The sequence below is a fragment of the Pongo pygmaeus genome, chromosome 14 (assembly GCF_028885625.2).
Source record: "Pongo pygmaeus isolate AG05252 chromosome 14, NHGRI_mPonPyg2-v2.0_pri, whole genome shotgun sequence".
NCBI lineage: Eukaryota > Metazoa > Chordata > Mammalia > Primates > Hominidae > Pongo > Pongo pygmaeus.
Window position 1 is genome coordinate 54,210,932 of NC_072387.2, and position 19,622 is coordinate 54,230,553.

General features: G+C 42.2%; 2 protein-coding genes across 3 annotated transcripts in view; one reads left to right on the top strand and one right to left on the bottom strand.

The window, feature by feature from the left end:
• The window catches only part of ERICH6B (glutamate rich 6B), a 150,248-nt gene extending 144,811 nt beyond the window's left edge, over positions 1–5,437 (bottom strand). Inside the window, exon 1 of the mRNA XM_054446663.2 lies at positions 4,953–5,437. The gene's annotated coding sequence lies outside the window, so the exon portion shown is untranslated. The remainder of the gene's footprint in view (positions 1–4,952) is intronic.
• CBY2 (chibby family member 2) lies at positions 4,952–18,447 on the top strand. Of its 2 annotated transcripts, XM_054446665.2 has the most exons (4): positions 4,952–6,389; positions 6,699–6,779; positions 7,435–7,515; positions 17,070–18,447. In XM_054446665.2, exons 1-4 carry the CDS (start codon positions 6,315–6,317, stop codon positions 18,258–18,260), a joined length of 1,428 nt encoding a protein of 475 aa, XP_054302640.2. In that variant the 5' UTR covers positions 4,952–6,314; the 3' UTR covers positions 18,261–18,447. The 2 variants fall into 2 exon arrangements, with proteins under 2 accessions (XP_054302640.2, XP_054302641.2); XM_054446666.2 differs by lacking the exon at positions 7,435–7,515 and having other exon boundaries at positions 4,967–6,389.
• The last annotated feature ends 1,175 nt before the right edge of the window (positions 18,448–19,622 follow it).

Sequence of the window (19,622 nt, forward strand, 5' to 3'; positions counted from 1 at the left end):
GTTGAAGATGTTCTCTAACATCTGGCTTAATATTAACATTTGGTATTACTAGTACATTGGTTTCTTTTTTTCTTTTTTTTTTTTTCTGCTGCCCAGGCTGGAGTGCAGTGGCACCATCTGGGCTCACTGCAAGCTCCGCCTCCTGGATTCACGACATTCTCCTGCCTCAGCCTCCAGAGCAGCTGGGACTACAGGCGCCTGCCACCATGCCCGGCTAATTTTTTGTATTTTTAGTTGAGACGGGGTTTCACCATGTTAGCCAGGATGGTCTCGATCTCCTGACCTCATGATCCGCCCACCTGATAGCATTGGAGACAGAATTTGATTACCAGATATCCAACAATAAGTATTAGAAATAGAGAAAGTCCCATTTTCAGTATAACCCTGGAGCATATATTGGATTCAGTGTGAGATCCAGGAAGCTAAACCTAAGAACCAGTTGGCATCTGGTTCTTCTCTGGAAATGTGTTGTAACCAGTCAACTTGTTATCTTATTTTTCTACATGTATTTCAACTTCAGGAGATGTATTCATGTAAATACAACATGATATGTTAGCTACTATCCAGACTTCTTCCTGCTCTGCCAATATGTAGTCTAAGGTTATTCTGTTACCCATTATGATCCCGGCTGAAGAGCCTAAAGATTTTTGTTGGTTGGCTATGGCTTCAACTGCTTCATTTGCTAAGTTACCTAGAGTGATTGACAGATTTCTAGGCATATGTTCATGATTGTCTACTCCCCACCATGGGAAGAGAGTCCTGCCAAACATAGGCCAAAATCCATCTCCTTGGTTTGCAGGTAGGATTTGTCTAATCCTGGAAAATAATTTTAAGGAAATAGTCCTGTCTTGAGTAACACTGGCAATATAAATAGAAAAGGAAGTAGTTAGATAACCTAATAGACAAATACCTCTCATGCACCAGCTGTCAGCACATTCATAAGCCCATGGGTGGTTGACACATTGAAAAAAAAAAGTATATCCAGGAGGTGCACATAGGGTCCCTGACAAATTATGAAAGTTTAGGGTTTGGCCTACTGGTCAGAGACAGGTGTGTTATATATAGTTTTCTTTTGAACATAATTTCTCTCTCTCCAGTCCCCCGTTTTTACCAAAGACAAATCATTGTAGGACCAATTTGTATATAAAGTAAGTTCTAGTCTTATTATACCTGGCCTGATTATTTGCATAAAGTACAGCAGGAATAATGATTCACCATATAGGCATTTGTTTTTAAATAGGCTTTGCTGGGCCTTTTAAAATAAGGAATTTCTGACTTTTAAAAGCCTTGAGATCAGTCAAGCCAAGGATTTGCCATCAGATTGTGCCTGTAATACCTGCATGAATGGTTGTGTTATTCCTCTCTTCTCAGGGTCCCAAAATAGGTTGCTGGACCTGTCAGAAAGTGACATTCTTTACTTACTGCAAGGACAGAAACTTTGTAAAGGAACCTTATAGACAAGCTACCAGGCCAGTCTTTTTAAGGGGTTTTTTAAATTGGTGCTTTAAAGTTAACCTCCATTCTGGTCATACCTAAAAACATGTCATTCCAGTCAAAGCCTTAGTGAAATAACCAGGGTCTCCAATTGTGTTCTATTACAAAAGGAAATAGATTTTTATTGAAAACTAATGCAAATAATATATTGCCATAAATTGAGAATACTCACAAACAGCTTCCAAGTTCTGGAGAAATCAGAGAGAAAGGTAAATGCCTCAAATTTTTGTTCACAAAACTGTATTTTATCTAATGTGTTGTAAGTTAAAAATGGTTCAAAAGGAAAATGTTTTCAGGAAAACAAAACAAAGAGATCATCAATGTTTCAAATAAAAAGGTCATAAAAGATCTTTTTAGTTCTCTCTCAGTTCAGTCCCATGTAACTAATTCTTGTTCGGTTTGATGTTGGGTTAGCAATTCTCATGCAACTTTTTAATCAGAGTCCTGGAAGACTTTTCCTAGTCTGATGGCATTATCTCCAAAGTTATCAGAAATCTGTATTTAAGAGTACTTGTCAGAGTCCTTTCCATGAAAAGTAATTTGGGTTGTAGCTGATTGGAAAGCTTTTTAGAGAAGAATTCAAAACAGTAACTGTGGATTACAAAAACTTAGCCATGGTTAAAATCTGATAAAAGTTCTCAATTGTCAGGAGAATTTAGTTATTTCTATTATATGTAGCATTTTAAGATAACAACCAGAACCACGACTGATGGCATCACGTCAGGACCATCTGATTTTTATAATGATGTAATCTTAAGAATATTTATATTAATTATATATCTATACAAATATAACTTTAAAAAAATTAACATATCAAAATTGTGACTGATAGCATATGAGATTTTTATAAATTTATGTAATTTTTAGAACATTTATATCAATAGCATACCCATAAACATAACCAAAAGAAGATCTAGTATTATTTAGCATTTGATAGTGTCTCCCATACAGTTTTACCAAATGAATCCTACCAAAGTGTTAAAAGGTTCAAAACATTTGGTCAAAACAGAACTACAGGTCATTTAAAAATAACAGTTATTCATTTAACTAGCATGACAGTCAAAAGACCTCAAAAGTAACACAGAAAGTTACATGGGAGGTTTCCTGGTTATTTGAAATAATTCAGACATATCATAAAACCAAGAGTATAAAATTATATTACATTTGAGGAAAACACTGCTTTTCTAAACTTTTAAGATAAATATTTTAGCATTATGCCGTAAGAACAGCATTAGGACTGCGGTAAAAAGTTGTAAGAGTTGATGAACAAGTTGAAGAGGAGAGTTATCATTCCAGCCAAGCAAAAAGATATTTTTTTTTTTCAAGGGGGAAAAAACAGAAGATAATGAATGTGATCTGCAACTTATATGTAACAAGGTACAGGAAAAGTTGAACTTCTGAGATATCAATCTGACATTTTAATTTTAGAATTTAAACTCAATATTTCTTGCAATATCATTGAGAACAAATCAATACTTCCAAAAATTTTGTCACTTCAACCAAAATTTTTAGTTTTGTATTAGTGCATTTTTAATATTACAGCTAATTTTAATGAGACCTTATAAACAAATCTACTCAATCTCAATTCGTTTTCACTGCAAGGTAAGATTTCCATAAACCTTTTATAACCTCTTACAATTGGTTTTATTTTCATTCTTTCTCAACTTTCTATATTTATTTAGTTTTATCTATATTTTTTTTTATTCCTTCCATTTAAAACAATCCTTTAGAACCTCTAAACTAGGCAAAATTACTTGCCCTTAAACGAAAACCACATTCCTGTCTTCTTGTGTGTTTACCAAAAACACATCCTATTTTTCATATACATTCTGCAAATAGAATTGTTTCTCTTGTATCTAGTAGTTTCAATTACATATATAAGTCACAATATTAACTCTCAGTAATCCTTATTTTAGGGATTTTAGGGAAGAACCTAGGAAGTAAGAAATCTTGAATTGTCTGTCATATATCAGTATTTTAAGATAAAATAAGTATGTTATGTATTTTAAAACCATGTTTTAATCTTTAGAAATATTTCCTTAAACATTTCTTAACTGGAAGTGACCCAGCTGCTCAGTAAGTAAAGTATGATAGTAAGTATCATAACTTTAAGATCTTGAAAAACATAAGAATTTCATTTACAGACATTTATCCCATTTACATTTATCTAATTTATTTGTTTTTAACAGTTTATCTAGATTAGTTATGAGAACAGAGATATTAGACAAAGCTAGTCATCATTTTAAGTTAGTTCCTTGTTAACCATTTTACAGCTTGTGAATATCAGGTGTTCACCTAAGCAAGAACTTTAAAGCGAAATACACAGACATTTTGCTGATAAATCAGAGGATTTCATTGTTTTCATTAAACCAACAATATTAAATTAGTCTTATTTATCAAAAGAATCACATAAACAAAGATTATTCTGTTTTGGCCGAGTTTGTAATTTCATAACTTTTTGCCAAACCTGGACATCCTAAAATAACTAGCAGATGTACATATCAGCTGACCAGTAAACACAGGCAAAAATACATGCTGACAATTCTGAAGACATATCTATTTTTATTTTATCAATAATTTTAATTTATTTTTATTTTCCAAAGATTATTAAAGTCAAATGAACTTGAAAAGCATTTGGGCTTATTTAATTTATCAGTACTCTTTTATTTATAAGCTAATCTGGTACCCTATAGACACAACATATAACATAATGCATGTATATGCGTAAACAAGACAGTTGGATCAAACTTATTTTCCTGATAAAACTGGAATCTGTTCACATGGCTAAATCTTATTTGCCCTGATGAGCAAAGCAGTTTCCATGGCACTTTGATTTTAAAAGACCTCTTTCATTTTTTTTTCTTCAGCCAGTAGCCTGAAACTAGTAATACCATGAACAGTAAGTTTTATTTCAACACCAGCAGAAAAGTCAGCAGATTCAAAGTAGTCAGGAAGAAAAAATAAGCAAAGAACTTAGAAGACTACGTGGTAACTCTTTAACGACAGAAGAAGAAAGAGGGATTGACTGAAAATGTTTTACATGTGCCATTTTTCTTCAGGTTTTCTAGTTTATGGAGTTGCTAATTGAGTGAGCAGGAGTCTGGAGATCTCATAAGGCTTCTGCTGTAGCCATCACAGTCTTTACCCTTTGTTAAGCCAAATATTGCTACACAGACCAAAAATAGAGACAGACCAACAAAAATCAGAACCAGACTAGATTATCTTAGTGGCTGTAGCTTTTTAATATTGCCTTAATTCTTTGGGACTTGAACATAGACCAGATTTGGGACTCTAAACTGACCAGAATTCCCCTTGGGTAGGACTCCAACCTACAATCCTAGACCAGGGTGGGACTCTCATTCATAATCCTAAACCACAGGGTGGGACTTGAACCCACAGTCATTATGATGAGTTCAAAGACAATTAAAATTACAGGTGCATATTAACAAGGTACTCACCAGAAAGATGTCTAATCCAGAAGCAATTTCTTTTCCAAAAAGAGAAGTGCCAAGGGAGCCTGAAGTGCCATGGTGGAGAAGCAGGAACCCTATAGTTGAGCCTCTGGACACCCTGGTCTAGGTGGCCACTCAGGATCAGTGCAGGGGGCCTGCACACCACTAGGGGCAACAGTACCTTGAACAGGCTGTTCATCTCACCTGGGGTTCTAGTTTGTTATCAAGCAAAAGGGGCTCACTGCCCAATGCGCTAGAAGCCAATACTGACACCAAGTTTTTGAAAAAAAGAAAAGCTTTATATTAAAAGTCACCTCTGAAGGAGACAGGAGTCAAGCTCAAATTTGTCTCTCTGTGCTGGCATTAAGGCAGTACTTTTATTAGAAAAGATTCAGGGGTGGATTCTGAGATTAGTAGGTGATTTGTGCAAGGGGAAAAGGGAGGTCTGGAAAGTCCTTGGGCATGCACAGTTATTTCTTCATGATAACTCCTGAGTTGCATGGCAAATTCAGGGGGAATTAGTATGAAACGTGGTGGAAATTCAGGCTATGACATCAGCAAGCTTATTCTGTGCAAGCTCCAGTCAGCCATCTCGGTTCCAACCAATTTCAGCCAGGTTTTTCTTGATCTCACAAGTGGAGGTGGTTTCCGCAGCTTAAGTTTCTTTATCTACTATCCTGAAACCCAAAAAATTCTGTAGTTACTGGTTTCTTACTCTTTGGGACTTTCCAGACCTCCCATTTCCATCCACCAATCACCTATTAATCTCAGAATCCACCCCCTGAACCTTTTCTAATAAAAATACTACTTTAATGTCAGCACAGAGAGACAGATTTGAGCTTGACTCTTGTCTCCTTGGGAGTTGACTTTCAATATACAAGTTTTTCTTTTTTAAAGAACTTAGTGTTTTAGTTTGGCTTCTATTGCATTGGTCAGTGAGGCCCCTTCAGCTCTGTAACACTAACTCTAGGTAGATAGCATCAGGATGAAATTGAATTGTAGGGCACACAGTTGGTGTCAGAGAATTAAGGAATTGAGTAGTGTCAGAAAACACCTCAGACTACACTTTCTTCCTTGGTGTGGGAAGAGTTCAGTTTGTGTTTCTTCTTGAGTGACCCAACTCCAAGAAGATGCCACTTCTGGAGAGAGAATAGGGATCTCAACTTAGCCTGGCAGTAAGAATACGAATGGCAGCTGCAATGACCCAACAGGGGGCTAATGTTCGGGGTATTGTGTGTGTCACACTGACCCTGACCAGCCAAGTAGTCACAGCCCCCACAAGCTCTTCCTGCCTGTCAGATGCCTCATTCCCACCTGTGACGCTCAGAGAGAAACCATGAGCCCTGAAAAACACCATATTGTTTTGTGATGTCACCTCTGGAATGTTCTGAGTGTTTTGGTGACCAACTTCTGCATAGGACCTATACCTGGCAACTCACATTGGTATGGCTTTTTACTTGAGATAGAAATAATCATCTTAGACAGGGAAGCAGGTACAGCTATCTCTGCTTCAAAGACTTTCAAAAGCCTTTTACATCAACTATAATATCTAGCTTAATATCTGTTCAGAGATTGATAAACCATCATGCCAGATATCACCTACACATTCTTTCAGACTCGGACTTTCATAGTTGTACATAATTGACAAGAGGGAAATAAATGAGTAGAAAGTTCTGTGTTTCTTAGGTGAGCAATTGAGGCCCAGAGGATGAGCTGGGAAGCAGTAATCTTCTTCTTTTCTCTTTTCCACAGCACTCAAGGCCAAATTATACAAGAAAAAGAGATACCAGATCTGAAAGCCTAGAAATTCCAATCAATGTGGTTCTGCCTCAGGTAGGGATAATCACAGAAGGATGTAACCTATCAGTGTTAGCCAGAATAACCCCCCACCTCCTCCTTCAAAACTCTAGCAAGATGTTGTAGAATAAGCAGAGATAGTCAGGGCTTCAGATTCTAGTTTGGGTTGGGTGCCAGCAGGCAGTGTGCTGGGGAAGGCCACATAGCCCCTCTGGGCCTTGGGTTCTTTTTCCCACGAATGAGGTGGCTGGGTCAGATGATCTGGTAAGAACTTCCAGTCCTAACATTCCAAGTTTCTATGATACTCTGAAGTAACCCAGCCTTCTCAAAACGAAATCTTTTGGTGCTTAGTGTTGTGCAATCACTCTGGATTTCTGGGGGAGAATTAGAACTGGAACTTGGAATCAAATGCATAAGAATGAATCCATGAGAAGAAAACCTCATCCGTGGACAAAGGGGTACAGAGTTATTTGGAGCTGTCAAGAGAATTAAGCCCTGCTATGCACCAAAGACAGATGTAGGGGCCATGGGCATAGATGCTTTTGCAGTCAATGAATTGGTGAAGTCCTCACAGGCTATAGAGTCTCAGGTCTCCTCCTGCCTGCAATCAGCTGTTTCCTTAGTGGAGTCCTCTTGATTGAATTGTTTCTACTGCTGCTATGTCACAAAGGGGTGGCTTTGCTTTCTCCAGAGTCACCAAAGTCCTCATTGGAAGACCAAGGCCATGCAACCAGAGGGGTTGAAATGTAGGACGGAGGAACCCAATGCAGAGGTAACTATCTGAGAGCTCTGTCCAGGGATGTGTAGGAGGAGGATTGACCACTGGTGGGCATTCCATATATATAATTGTAACAATCTAGGCAAGTATGTTCAGCGGGAGGCAAAAATATGGAAGAAGAAAACATCCTGGATGTTTATTTTCACATTATCTTTATAACTTTGTAATGAGCAGTCACTTTTCTATTACTTTTAGCCCATGAATCTTAGCCAGAATATAAGATAACTTCCCCCTGATCATTCAACAGGATAACAAGCTGTAGGAATCTTTTTGGGCCTGATTCTTTCCACCTGAAATATGCAGGGAGTTGTGTTGGCCACTACTCTCCCGAGAGTGGGTGTTACTGCTGTGATTCCTCATAGCCCATATACACCAATCTTTCCTTCCAGAATCCTGGGGCCCCTCAACTTTACATGCTTTGAAAGTACCTCAGATGGCTGAATGTTCTCTGATAGTAACCCTCAGTAATGTTGGCAAAGTTGGTGTTTAAGAAACTTGGTCAGGCAGAGGATGCCAACCTAGGGGTGGGTGTGAAGGAGGGGATAGGATTTGAAAGAGTAGTGGTCATGTGACAGAGAAATTGGAATGATGTTTCCATCAACACCCACAGCAACTTTCCCTCCCTAGCTCCCAGAAACAGCCCAGCAATCAAGGACAAGAGAAGGTGGTTTAAGACAGCTCAAGCTTGTCTTGGGGCTGCCTGCTTCCTGTGCTGGAGGACCTGGTGCTGCTGCTGGGGTCTTGTGGGGCAGAGTGGGTGAAGAATGGGAGGATATCTCCTGTCTGGGCAGATGCAGCTTCGTGCATACACCTGCCAAGAGGGCACAAGCCATGCACCAGGTTTTGGACACCTGTCAGGATGCTCAAGACTGGCACTCTGGGGGATGGGTGTGGGTGTCTACAACTAGATGATCTGAACCAAAATACCACCAGGCCTGCGAGATGGACCAGTGTGCTCACCCTGCCTCCCTAAATGAGATGGCACATGGCTTAGGGGACAGGGTTGATCTGGGAAGCAACGAGAGGAAGAAATATTGACTGAATGTTGGTGCAATCATGTGTCGGGCACAGGGCCAAGCAGGTGTGAGGTAGAGATTTTACAGGTACAGGAACTGGCAACCCCAGGAACCCCACTAATAATGGCAGAGCTGGAGGAAGGGGCTTGAACTCAAATCAGTGCCCATGTTCTCCGCTATACTAGGGCACAGGCCACTAAGCTGGGCCATGCTGCATCTTAGCTCTGTGGTTCTTCTCTTGCTTTTTGGAGATGGAGTCTTCTCCCCGCATCTTAACCACTCATCTCTGGGCTTCTTATTTTGTATTTGCCAAAAGCTGCTCTATTCTGCTCAAATTCTCAAACTTTCCATTTGTTTCAGAAAGGACTTGTGGCAGCAGCTCTGTCTCCAGAAACTGCCTCTGGCTCCCAGCTGCCAGTTCCGCTGTGCGTCTGGGCTTCTCAATTACATTGCAAATGCCTGTGATCACTATCGTTATCACCCTTAGGTCTTTTCAGGACTCATTGATTTCCCGTTTTTCTTCCTCACATTAAATATTTGTGTTTTCTGATCTCTTTCCCTCCAGCACATTAACTTGCAAGCCATCAATGTCATTTCCAGCCCAAGCTAGCTGATCTCCTGGTTCCTTTTGTATGTAATGATTCAGTTCTCACAGACTTTCACGTTTCCCCAATGAGCGTGCTCTGTGAATTTCATTAAGGCATTGTTTACTCCTAGATCATTAATGAAAGAGCTACACCAGGTCAGACTGAGCTCCAATAGCACCCTCCGGTGCCTCCTTCATCCTTCCCAGTTGCCTTTTCTCCTTCCCCTTTGTTTGGGTTTGTTCCTCAGAAGCAGTGAATTCCTGCTGACAGCACCCGCCAATTTGAATTCCCAGGAAGATTTCAGGAGAGTCTGTTAAACAGTATGGAAACATACTACATATGACATCTTCTTTATCCTCTTTGCTGTTAACGTTGTAATTCTATCAATATCAATCACATTTACCTTGTGAATTATCCTTTTACCTGTTAGTATTTATTAAAACCACCATTGACTTTGCCATGGTACCAGGGAGCTGAATTAATTTAAAATAATGAGACTCAGCCTTGTCATCTCATATGAAAATCAGTATCATATTTGGCTTTTCCTTCCAGAATCCTAGGTCCTCTCAACTTTACATGCTTTAAAAGTACCTCAGATGGCTGAACGTTCTCTGATAGTAACCCTCAGTAATGTTGGCAAAGTTAGTGTTTAAGAAACTTGGTCAGCAGGCTTGGACTCTATCAGTGTGTTTGGACATCTCTTCTGGGCTGTGGTAGCCACATTTTTCCAGGGGTGGAGAGACATCAGTGTGTGTCAGCTAAGCCTGGCTAGTTGCTGTTCAATCCCATCCCCAGACTCTTTGGATGGGAAACCACAACCCCAGTAATTCTATCCCAGAAGGTCCCACCCAGAGAGACCTGTTGCTACAAGTCCTGTAGCACTAGTAAGAGATTTTGGTTCTTTCACTTCCCCTTTTCCCTTTGTCCTTTGGCCTTTGCTTTTTGCCTCCCTTCTTTCAATTGTCCCCTTCCCCCATGTTCTTCACTTGCCACCAGGTTGGTGATCTGACAAAGACACAGTCGTTGGCAGATTTCAGGCATTTTCCTTCCAGGACCACTTATATTTACCAAGGAGGGCGCCAGACCTAATGCTAAGGAAGAATTCCAATCCACAGACGGGACTTCAGGTTTCTGTGAGGGCGATGTTCATGCCCACGGCCCTTCCTGGATCCCTGGCACTAATGCATCATTGGGTTACAGCTGTGAGCACATTTCCCCTGAGGACAGAGTCTCTTGGCACCTTTCTAGCACCCGACGAGAAGGCATGATGAGCCCATGACCAACTTATTCCCCTTCTGCATCAGCTTCATATCCCATTCCTCCATGAAGAAGCCAATCTTTTTCTTTCCTACCTACTGGATCTCTATGTGAGGGCATTTCCTAGAGACCAGGAAATAGACAATCTTTTATTTTCATGGTCAGTTGCACCGTGCTACACAGGCTGTACGTCACAGGCTTAGGAGAACATTACTGGGGTGTTCTTGGGGCTTTGTATTGGCATAGACCTCTTGTCAAGGGCTAAAGGATATCAGGGCAGGTTAGCTTGGCCCACGAAATCAATCCAGCGATACCACTGGTCGAGGAGTCCTACTGAGAAGGAACTGGCTTCTAACATAGGCCAAGGAGGTCTGGAATCCTGGAACTGCATATGTTCGCTGAGCTCAGATGCTTAGTTTTTGGGTAGCCCTTTTGTAAAGAAATATACTCCACATTGCATAGCGCTTTAGGCCGGGTATGTTTAAACCTTACCAGTAGAACTGACCATCTGTTTAGTCTTTATGACAGCTTGCCTACCACTTTCTTGTCCTCTTGCAACCCCAGGAAGTAGGCAGAGCAGCCATGTTTAGGCTTATTTTAGAGGTGACATTCAGAGAGGCAAAATGACTTTCTCAAGAGCAGTCAAAGGAAGGACTTTCGAGCCCAAAGTTACTGGAAATTTAGGGCCTTTACACTCATTGGATTCTATATTCAAGATGATGAAATGGACCACTAGCATGCTTGTGTGCAGTGGGTGGTGGGAGCTTCCTCTAAGGGAGTACATGGATGAACCTAGGGGTTTGTGGAATTCACGTGAGGAAAACTCCATGCTTACAGATTTTACATCATACCATAACAGCTTTGCCCTGGGACTATTTTAAAGTCTTAAAATATGAATGGAAATGAGGATATAGCTTTATCAAATACACTAAATATATTAAGGCAAAAGAAATGGCCATTTTTGTAGGCCAAAAATGGTAAAATGTTAACAATTTCTTATGGTTCAACCTAGTATTTCCTCCCAATCTTTCAGTGTATTTTCGTTGATTCAGTTATTGCCAAGGACTCATTAAGCCTCCACCGCATATGAAATGTGCTTTCTAATTCCCAAGACTTGGGATGTCACAAAAACAAGGGATAGGTCACTGTGCTTAGATAATTGCAACTTACTCATATGGGGAGAGGAGAGGCCTGGTTGTAAGAGAACCATTGCAAAGTAATGATATTAGCACATGCAAAATAAAATGTCTGAGCATTGTGAAGTGCTAGAATAAACATGGAGTTTGGAGTCAAATATCCTGATTTTAAACCCTGGTTCCACTCCTTTACCAGCTATGTAATCTTATGCAGCATCATGCCAGTTCTTTCGGGTAAGATATTACATATGAATACAGAAATCAATTAGCATATAACCTGACACATTATAGTCACTCAGTGTTATTTTTTTTCTTGTTCTAAATAATCTTTCTCTAAAGAAATGCTAAGCAATGTCTCTTCTGAAAGCCGTTCTTGCATGTCTGCAGCTCTTTATAAACAAAGAAAATGTTCCAAGTCTCCTTTTATTTCTGAACAACGAACCCTCTGAGAGAAGTAGGGCAGATGTTGGTGAGGTTGTTATAGAGGGTTGTACAGGTTGTGTACTGCAGTAACAGTGAATAGTGCCTTCTAGAGTTGGGCATTTCAAAAATATATGGGTTGGCACTGATTCATGTCAACAAGCACATTTTCTAGGAACTAAGGCACAGAAATGAAGTGACTTTGTAAAGGTCATGCACTCACATAGTGCAAAGCCAGAACTCTCTTGAGATGTTATCATTTCTAGTCCCCTATTCCCCACACCTTGCTGCCTGCGTTAATGCTTCCTGAATTTTGACTTCTGTCATTTGCACCAAGAAGTAATTGGTGATATTCACTGATTCTTCAAATCAACTGGAAATTCCCTGAGGGCAGGGTCTGTGAGCTTGGAACACAGCAGATGCCAAATTAATGTTAGTTATCCACTGACACTAATGCAGGGGAAAAATTGGTGCAATAACATCCTGAGTGGGTACATGACTAGGGTGAAGAATTTTCACAAGGCCAAGAGGTTTCCTTTAAGGATTAAATCCAGCTAGTTCTGATCAGAATCAGAGAAATGCCACAGGAAAAAACAAGTTTGTTCTGGATTAATGTTTTCCCGAAGTTCAATCATGATCCTTGTCATATCTAAAAATGCCTGTATATTTAATATAGGTATGTTTTCCCATTACTCATTAAAATAAATATATGACTACTGAAAAATTTTTAAATGTTCTAAGAAACTAAGCCACGAGGAAACACGGGACTTGACCACTTTCTTGGTCCTGTCTGAGGATAGGAGGAAAGATAATAGGACTCAGTCGTTGGAGAAGAATTTGGTTTCCTGTTCAGAAAGTAAAGGGGACTTATTAGTCCATCAGCATTTCCTGGATTAGGTACTGTGGGCATGGAACAAGGGATGGCACAAAGCCTGCTTGGGAAGAGTTGGCCATTTAGGGGAGAGGACGAGATGCCAACTAGGTTGGTAAAAGAGGGCTGCTGGGGCCATAGTGGTGCCAATTTACAAATGCGAATCCACTGGACCAGAGACAGTTAGGCCAAGAGAGCACTTAGAGATAATGACTCTTACCCTTCATTTTACAGACGTGGAAACTAACGTCAGAAAGTGAGTGGATATGAGCAAGGTCACCTGAATGTGTGAATAAGGACCAGGGCGCAAACATCCAGATTGTCCGTGGCTAGGGATCCACCACATGTTAAGGTTTAGTTTAGTGTGTTTCTGTTGAGGGGATGACAGAATGTTCCTTGGGTACCCAGTGTAGAAGGTGGATGTAGAACACAGGCAGCTGAATGCCATGGGTTAAAAGCCATCATGGCCAAATATGGACAGGTAGAAAGCATCCATGATTCCTCTTTGGACCCTTAGTTGGATCAAGAAGATTGCCTCTCTGGCTGAAACAAAACGATTGTTAAAAAGAAATGAGAATTGGGGAAATTTGAACATGGGCTCAGTATTCGCAGATATTGAGGGATAATTGTTAAATGTTAAAGGGTTGATAATGGTATTGTGATTCTGTTAAAGAGACACATATTTATATATTTGTGGATAAAATGACATAATGTCACTTTGCTTTAAGGTAACCTAGTGGTAGGGGAGTGGTTGTGGAATCAGGTTGAGGCCTGGTAAAACAAGTGTGGCCTTGATTTGATACTTGGTGAAGCTGAGTGATGGGTACATGGACATTTATTAGACTATTCTCTCTCTTTTTGTGTATGTTTGAAATTTTCCATTATATAAATTGAAGGAAAATATATCGTGTTCCCCAAAGTACTGCAAGACTTTTGATAAATCCATGGTGGTTTCCCATGTGTGTACTTCACACATAGAAGGTCAGGGAGCCAGAAGTGGGTTTGTGTCTTAGTGAAGGAGCTAGTGCTGGTTATTTAACTTCTCTGAGTTTCAGTTTCTCCATCTGTAAAACAAGAATAGTAATAACATCTTATATGTCAGTGTGGTGAGGATAAAATGAATTTAGTAGGTAGAATGCTTAGCTCAGGGCCTAGCATGAAATTGAGGCTCAATATTTGTTTCCTTCTTCCATTTTCTTCTCAGGACTGGGATGCACATATTGATTAAAACCACACTTTTCCATGTTGATAGCTTCTGGAGTCAAATCCTGCTGAGATAAAGTATTAGTTCTAGTGCAAGGATGGAGAGGACATCTTAAAATTCACTCCCGCCAGGCGCGGTGGCTCACGCCCGTAATCCTAGCACTTTGGGAGGCAGAGGCAGGCAGATCACAAGGTCAAGAGATCGAGACCATCCTGGCCAACATGATGAAACCCCATCTCTACTAAAATACAAAAAATTAGCCAGGCGTGGTGGCACGTGCCTGTAGTCCCAGCTACTCTGCAGGCTGAGGCAGGAGAATTGCTTGAACCCAGGAGGCGGAGGTTGCAGTGAGCCGAGATCGTACCGCTGCACTCCAGCCTGGAGACAGAGTGAGCCTCCGTCTCAAAACAACAACAACAACAAAACCACCACCACAACAAAACATTCACGTCTTATTGGCTTTGACTAATCTTCCCAGAAATCCTGGATCTCAGGACCTTAAACCTATCAGAAAATGGTCCAGGTTATCCACAGTGAGGTTCATTCTGATCACAGACAGCTACAGGAGCCAATCTGCTTTCCCAGTTGAGAAATGTGAAAACCAAGGAGGCTGAACTTTTTTAAACTAAATAAAATTCCGTTTGCAGAATGCCCTCATACCCTTGCTATCTGGAAGATTGAGCATATCCTTACAAAGTTAATGACATGTGCTTATTGCAAAGTTAATGGCATAGAACTGCATCTTCTATTTATCTAGCTCTTTAAGTTTTAAAGAATTCTAACCAACTTTTTATACCATGCAAATTGTATGTCTCTCTCTACACACACACACATATATATAATGTAGCTAGCCTGACTTGTTTTTTATTTTCTCTATCTGTACAGTTGTGAAAGTAACCTAAGACATAAGGAATTGATATCTGGAGAGCATTTTGATATACTTGGATGAAGTACTTTTGGTGTATTTGGAAATAGCATCATGATCTGTTTACTTAAATTCATTGCTGCAATCATCACCTCTTCTCCAGTGTGCATTCCACTTGCTCACTTCTTTTTGAATACATGTTATAATTCTTGCATTAGTAAAATCTACTTTTCTTGATAACAATACCTTACGGTTCTTTGGCACTGTTGGTTTTAAAAATATTTTTGCATTCATTATCTTATTTAATCCTCACAACAGTGTTGTGAACTAAGCAGGGCACATATTATTTCCATTTTACAGGTATATTTCATTGACTTTCCAATGTTGGAAGGTGCCTTTAAGATCATGGAGCCTGACTCCCTCTTTTTCACTCGTGAAAAGTCTGGGTCTCAAAGAGGTTAAGAGACCTCTCTGGTTTCAAATTGCCCATCAGTGACAAAATCAGGATGAGAATTCTTGTGACCTTTCAGTCTTTAATGCTGGTGCAACCCTCACCTAAGCAAACTGCCTATTCTGCTTGACTTAGATCTGTCCTAACCACCTGCAGCCAGGATCACCTTAGGGAGCTGGTTAGAAATGCAGATTCCTGGGCCACACCCCAGTCTGAGTAAATCAGACTCACAGTGGGAGGCTCAGAAATCTGCATTTAAAACTCACTGGAGTTATTTTTCTGTACTGGGACGTGTGAAAGCTACCAGCTCAATGGAGTTAAGCTCTGTGGATCTGAGTCCCATTTTATGCTGTGGTCTTGAGGTCCATGGCCACCATCATGAATTCCTCAGGGTCCTTGACTGGCTTTATCACCACATGTTGAACGCTCATTGCTCAGTGATATGTCTGGGATGGTTTTTCTTTCTTTCCAAAATTATTAGTTAGACTCTGCTTTGAGTCTAGCATTGTGTTGGAAGCTGGGGTGAATGTTTAAGGGGCTGCTAGCAGAAAAGACTCAAGGGTGGCTAAGAGTGAAGGATATGCCCAGATGGGCAAGAGAGAAGGCTGGACTGACCAATGGCACCGCCATTTTGGACACAGCAATCTGGGTGGCTGTTTGGATGATTCATGCTGCTTCTCTGCTCATGCTAAGTGTGAGTACACACCTGTGGGTGGTGGCCCTTGAGAACAGTGTTTGTTCCTCCTTTAGGGTGACAGAATGTGCCAGAGCCCATGCTTAGTGCTTTTGTACATTACCTTTTTTAATCCTAAAAATGTCTCTATGAGGCAAGGAGTAAATGCAATTATCCCAATTTGCAATTGTGGAAATTAAAGCCCAAATAACTTGTTCAAATTCTTGTTAACTGGTAAGTAGTGAGGCAAAGACTCAAAATATTCGGTTGACTCTAAAATCAATGCCTTTGACCGCCATAATATATAACTGTTTCTCATTATTCATGGATTTCATATTTGTGAATTTGCCTACTTGCTAAAATGTGTATCCACCAAATCAATACTTGTAGCACTTTTGTGGTAATTCTCAGACATGCACAGAGAGGTGAAAATTTGAGTTGTGTGATGTTGAGTACCCAGCCAAAGAGCCTTCTTGTTTCAGCTCTCAGGCTAGAAAATAGTGTCCATTGCGCAGTCTATCTAGTGCCACTTTTTTTGTTTTGCCTTCTTGTGCATTTTGTTGGTGATTTTGCTGTTAAAAATGGCTTCCACACCATTCCAAGTCAAGTGCTGTCTAGTATTCCCAGTCACAAGAAGGCTTTGCTGTGCCACATGGAGAAAACACATGTGTTAGAGAAGTTTTGTTTGGGCATGCGTGACAGTGCTGCTGACGTGAGTTCGATGTTAATGAATCAACAATATGCACTAAATGAGGTTATGTATTGCTTGGTTGACAAAACTGTGACCACAGGCTCACAGGAACATAGCCCTCTATTTCCTGTAGGAACAATGGTTCTATATTTGGTAATTCAGTATTGGAACTGACTTCATAGAACAGAACTCACTGGAACGACAAGGATCGGCCACATTTCCTTGTGAGGACCCCAAGAAGCAAAAGCGCCCACTGTGGCCGGGCCAGACAATCAGACGCGGTTTATTTGGGGATGTCCTGGCCCCTTACTTTGTCAGCCAGCCCCGACTGTGTCAGTCCCATCGTTAATGCTGGGCTTTCCCATTCTCTCCCGCAGAGGGGCACAGCTGAACCCTTCCCGAGGCTCCACAACTTGTACAGCACCCCTCGCTGCGCGCAGCAGGCCGCCCTGCCCCGGCTGAGCCGCAGGATGGCAAGCCAGCACTCCTACCCGCTGAACCGCTTCTCCTCCGTGCCTTTAGATCCCATGGAGCGCCCCATGTCCCAGGCCGACCTGGAGCTGGACTACAACCCGCCCCGGGTGCAGCTCAGCGACGAGATGTTCGTGTTCCAGGACGGGCGCTGGGTGAATGAGAACTGCCGCCTGCAGTCTCCCTACTTCTCCCCATCCGCCTCCTTCCACCACAAGCTGCACCACAAGAGGCTGGCCAAAGAGTGCATGCTGCAGGAGGAGAACAAGTCTCTGCGGGAGGAGAACAAGGCCCTGCGCGAGGAGAACAGGATGCTCCGCAAGGAGAACAAGATCCTGCAGGTCTTCTGGGAGGAGCACAAGGCCTCACTGGGCCGGGAGGAGAGCCGGGCCCCCTCGCCACTGCTGCACAAGGACAGCGCGTCCCTGGAGGTGGTTGAGAAGGACCACGTCGCCCTGCAGGTGCCCCGCGGCAAGGAGGACAGCACCCTGCAGCTCCTCCGGGAGGAGAATCGCGCGCTGCAGCAGCTGCTGGAGCAGAAACAGGCCTACTGGGCACAGGCAGAGGACAAGGCCGCCCCTGCCGAGGAAAGCAAGCCCGCCCCCTCGCCCCACGAGGAGCCCTGCAGCCCCGGGCTGCTGCAGGACCAGGGCTCCGGCCTCTCCTCCCGCTTCGAGGAGCCCAAAGGGCCCCCGGCCCGGCAGGAGGACTCCAAGGAGCTGCGCGCCCTGCGGGAGATGGTCAGCAACATGTCCGGGCCCTCCGGGGAGGAGGAGGCCAAGGTGGGCCCGGGCCTGCCCGACGGCTGTCAGCCCCTGCAGCTGCTGAGAGAGATGAGGCAGGCGCTGCAGGCCCTGCTCAAGGAGAACCGGCTCCTGCAGGAGGAGAACAGGACCCTGCAGGTGCTACGGGCAGAGCACAGGGGCTTCCAGGAGGAGAACAAGGCCCTGTGGGAGAACAATAAGCTGAAGCTGCAGCAGAAGCTGGTCATCGACACCGTGACCGAGGTCACCGCGCGCATGGAGATGCTCATCGAGGAGCTCTACGCCTTCATGCCAGCCAGGAGCCAGGACCCCAAGAAGCCTAGCAGGGTCTGAGGCCTCCGCCGTGCACTGGGACGCCGAGTTTGGGACACCGAACACTGGGCAAAAGAGAATCCGCTGCCTTCCTTTGTCGTCCTCGCCTTCCCCAACCAGTTCGTACCTATTGAAAAGCAGCGTTAGCAGCCTTCCTAAACTCAGAGTATTAATAAAGGTGTGAGGAGGCTGGGGCCAGTTGACACCAGCATGCTGCCTTTTTCTTTCTTTCTTTCTTCTTTTTTTTTTTTTTTTAAATACAATATTTTAGAGCAGTTTTAGGTTCACAGCTAAACTGAGCAGAAAGCACAGGGAGTTCCCATAAACTCCCGCCCCACAAATACATAATCTCTTGCATTATCACCATCCCTCCAGAGTGGTACACTAGTAACAGTCTTTGAACCTACATTGACACATCGTAATTATTCCAAAGTCTGTAAGTTTGTATTGGGGTTTGCTGCTGGTGTTGTACATTCTGTGGGTTTGAGCAAATGTATAGTGACGTGTAGCCACCACTGTAGTACCACATAGAATATTATAGAGTATATGTAGTACCATATAGAGTATTTTCATTGCGCTAAAAATCCTCTGTGCTCTGCCTGTTCATCCCTCCCTCCCCCTCCAGCCTCTGGTCACCACTGATCTTTTTTACAGTCTTCACAGTTTTGCTTTTTCCAGAATGTCATATAGTTGGAATCGCCAAGTGTGGAGCCTTTTCAGGGTGGCTTCTTTCACTTGGATATGCATTTAAGTTTCCTCCATGTCTTTTCATAGATTCAGAGACTGCTCATTTCTTTTTAGCACTGAATAAAATTCCATTGTGTGGATAGATCACAGTTTATCCTTTCATCTACTAAAGAACATCTTGGTTGCTCTCAAGACAATTATGAATCTGGCTTCTCTCCTTTTTCCCCCTGGTCTCTTCTTTACCTCTGCCTTCGTTATTGTCTCTGTTTTTCTCCTTCAGTTCTTCCTTTTTTTCCTTAGTTTTTTCTTCCTCCTCTTCTCTTTCTCCTATCCTTCTTGCTCCCTCATCATCTCCAATTTCTGAGGCTGTGGGGGGTGGGGGTAGGTCTATGGGGGAAGAGATCACCCTAAGCCAGGGCTTTTCAATTGTGCTGTTATTATTCAGGGCTGGATAAGTCTGTGCTGGGGGCTGTCCTGTGCATTGCACAATGTTTACCAGCATCCCTGGTCTCTACCCACTAGATGCCAGTAACAGCCACCTGGCTCCCAGCTGTGACAACCAAGTATGTCTCCAGACATTGCTGAATGTCCCCTGGGGGACAAATTTCAACACTACTCTAGGTTTCTCCAAGTACCATTGATTGAAACACAAGTCCTACAAATACACTGAGAAAATAAAGGTTTGCACGAGGAAAT

Excerpts from the sequence above, each read along its gene's own strand:
- CBY2 (XM_054446665.2), top strand. The coding sequence starts at position 6,315 with ATGTCACCTCTGGAATGTTCTGAGTGTTTTGGTGACCAACTTCTGCAT. Across the intron at positions 6,390-6,698 it reads ATACCTGGCAACTCACATTG|CACTCAAGGCCAAATTATAC; the intron begins GTATGGCTTTTT and ends TCTTTTCCACAG. Across the intron at positions 7,516-17,069 it reads CGGAGGAACCCAATGCAGAG|AGGGGCACAGCTGAACCCTT; the intron begins GTAACTATCTGA and ends TCTCTCCCGCAG.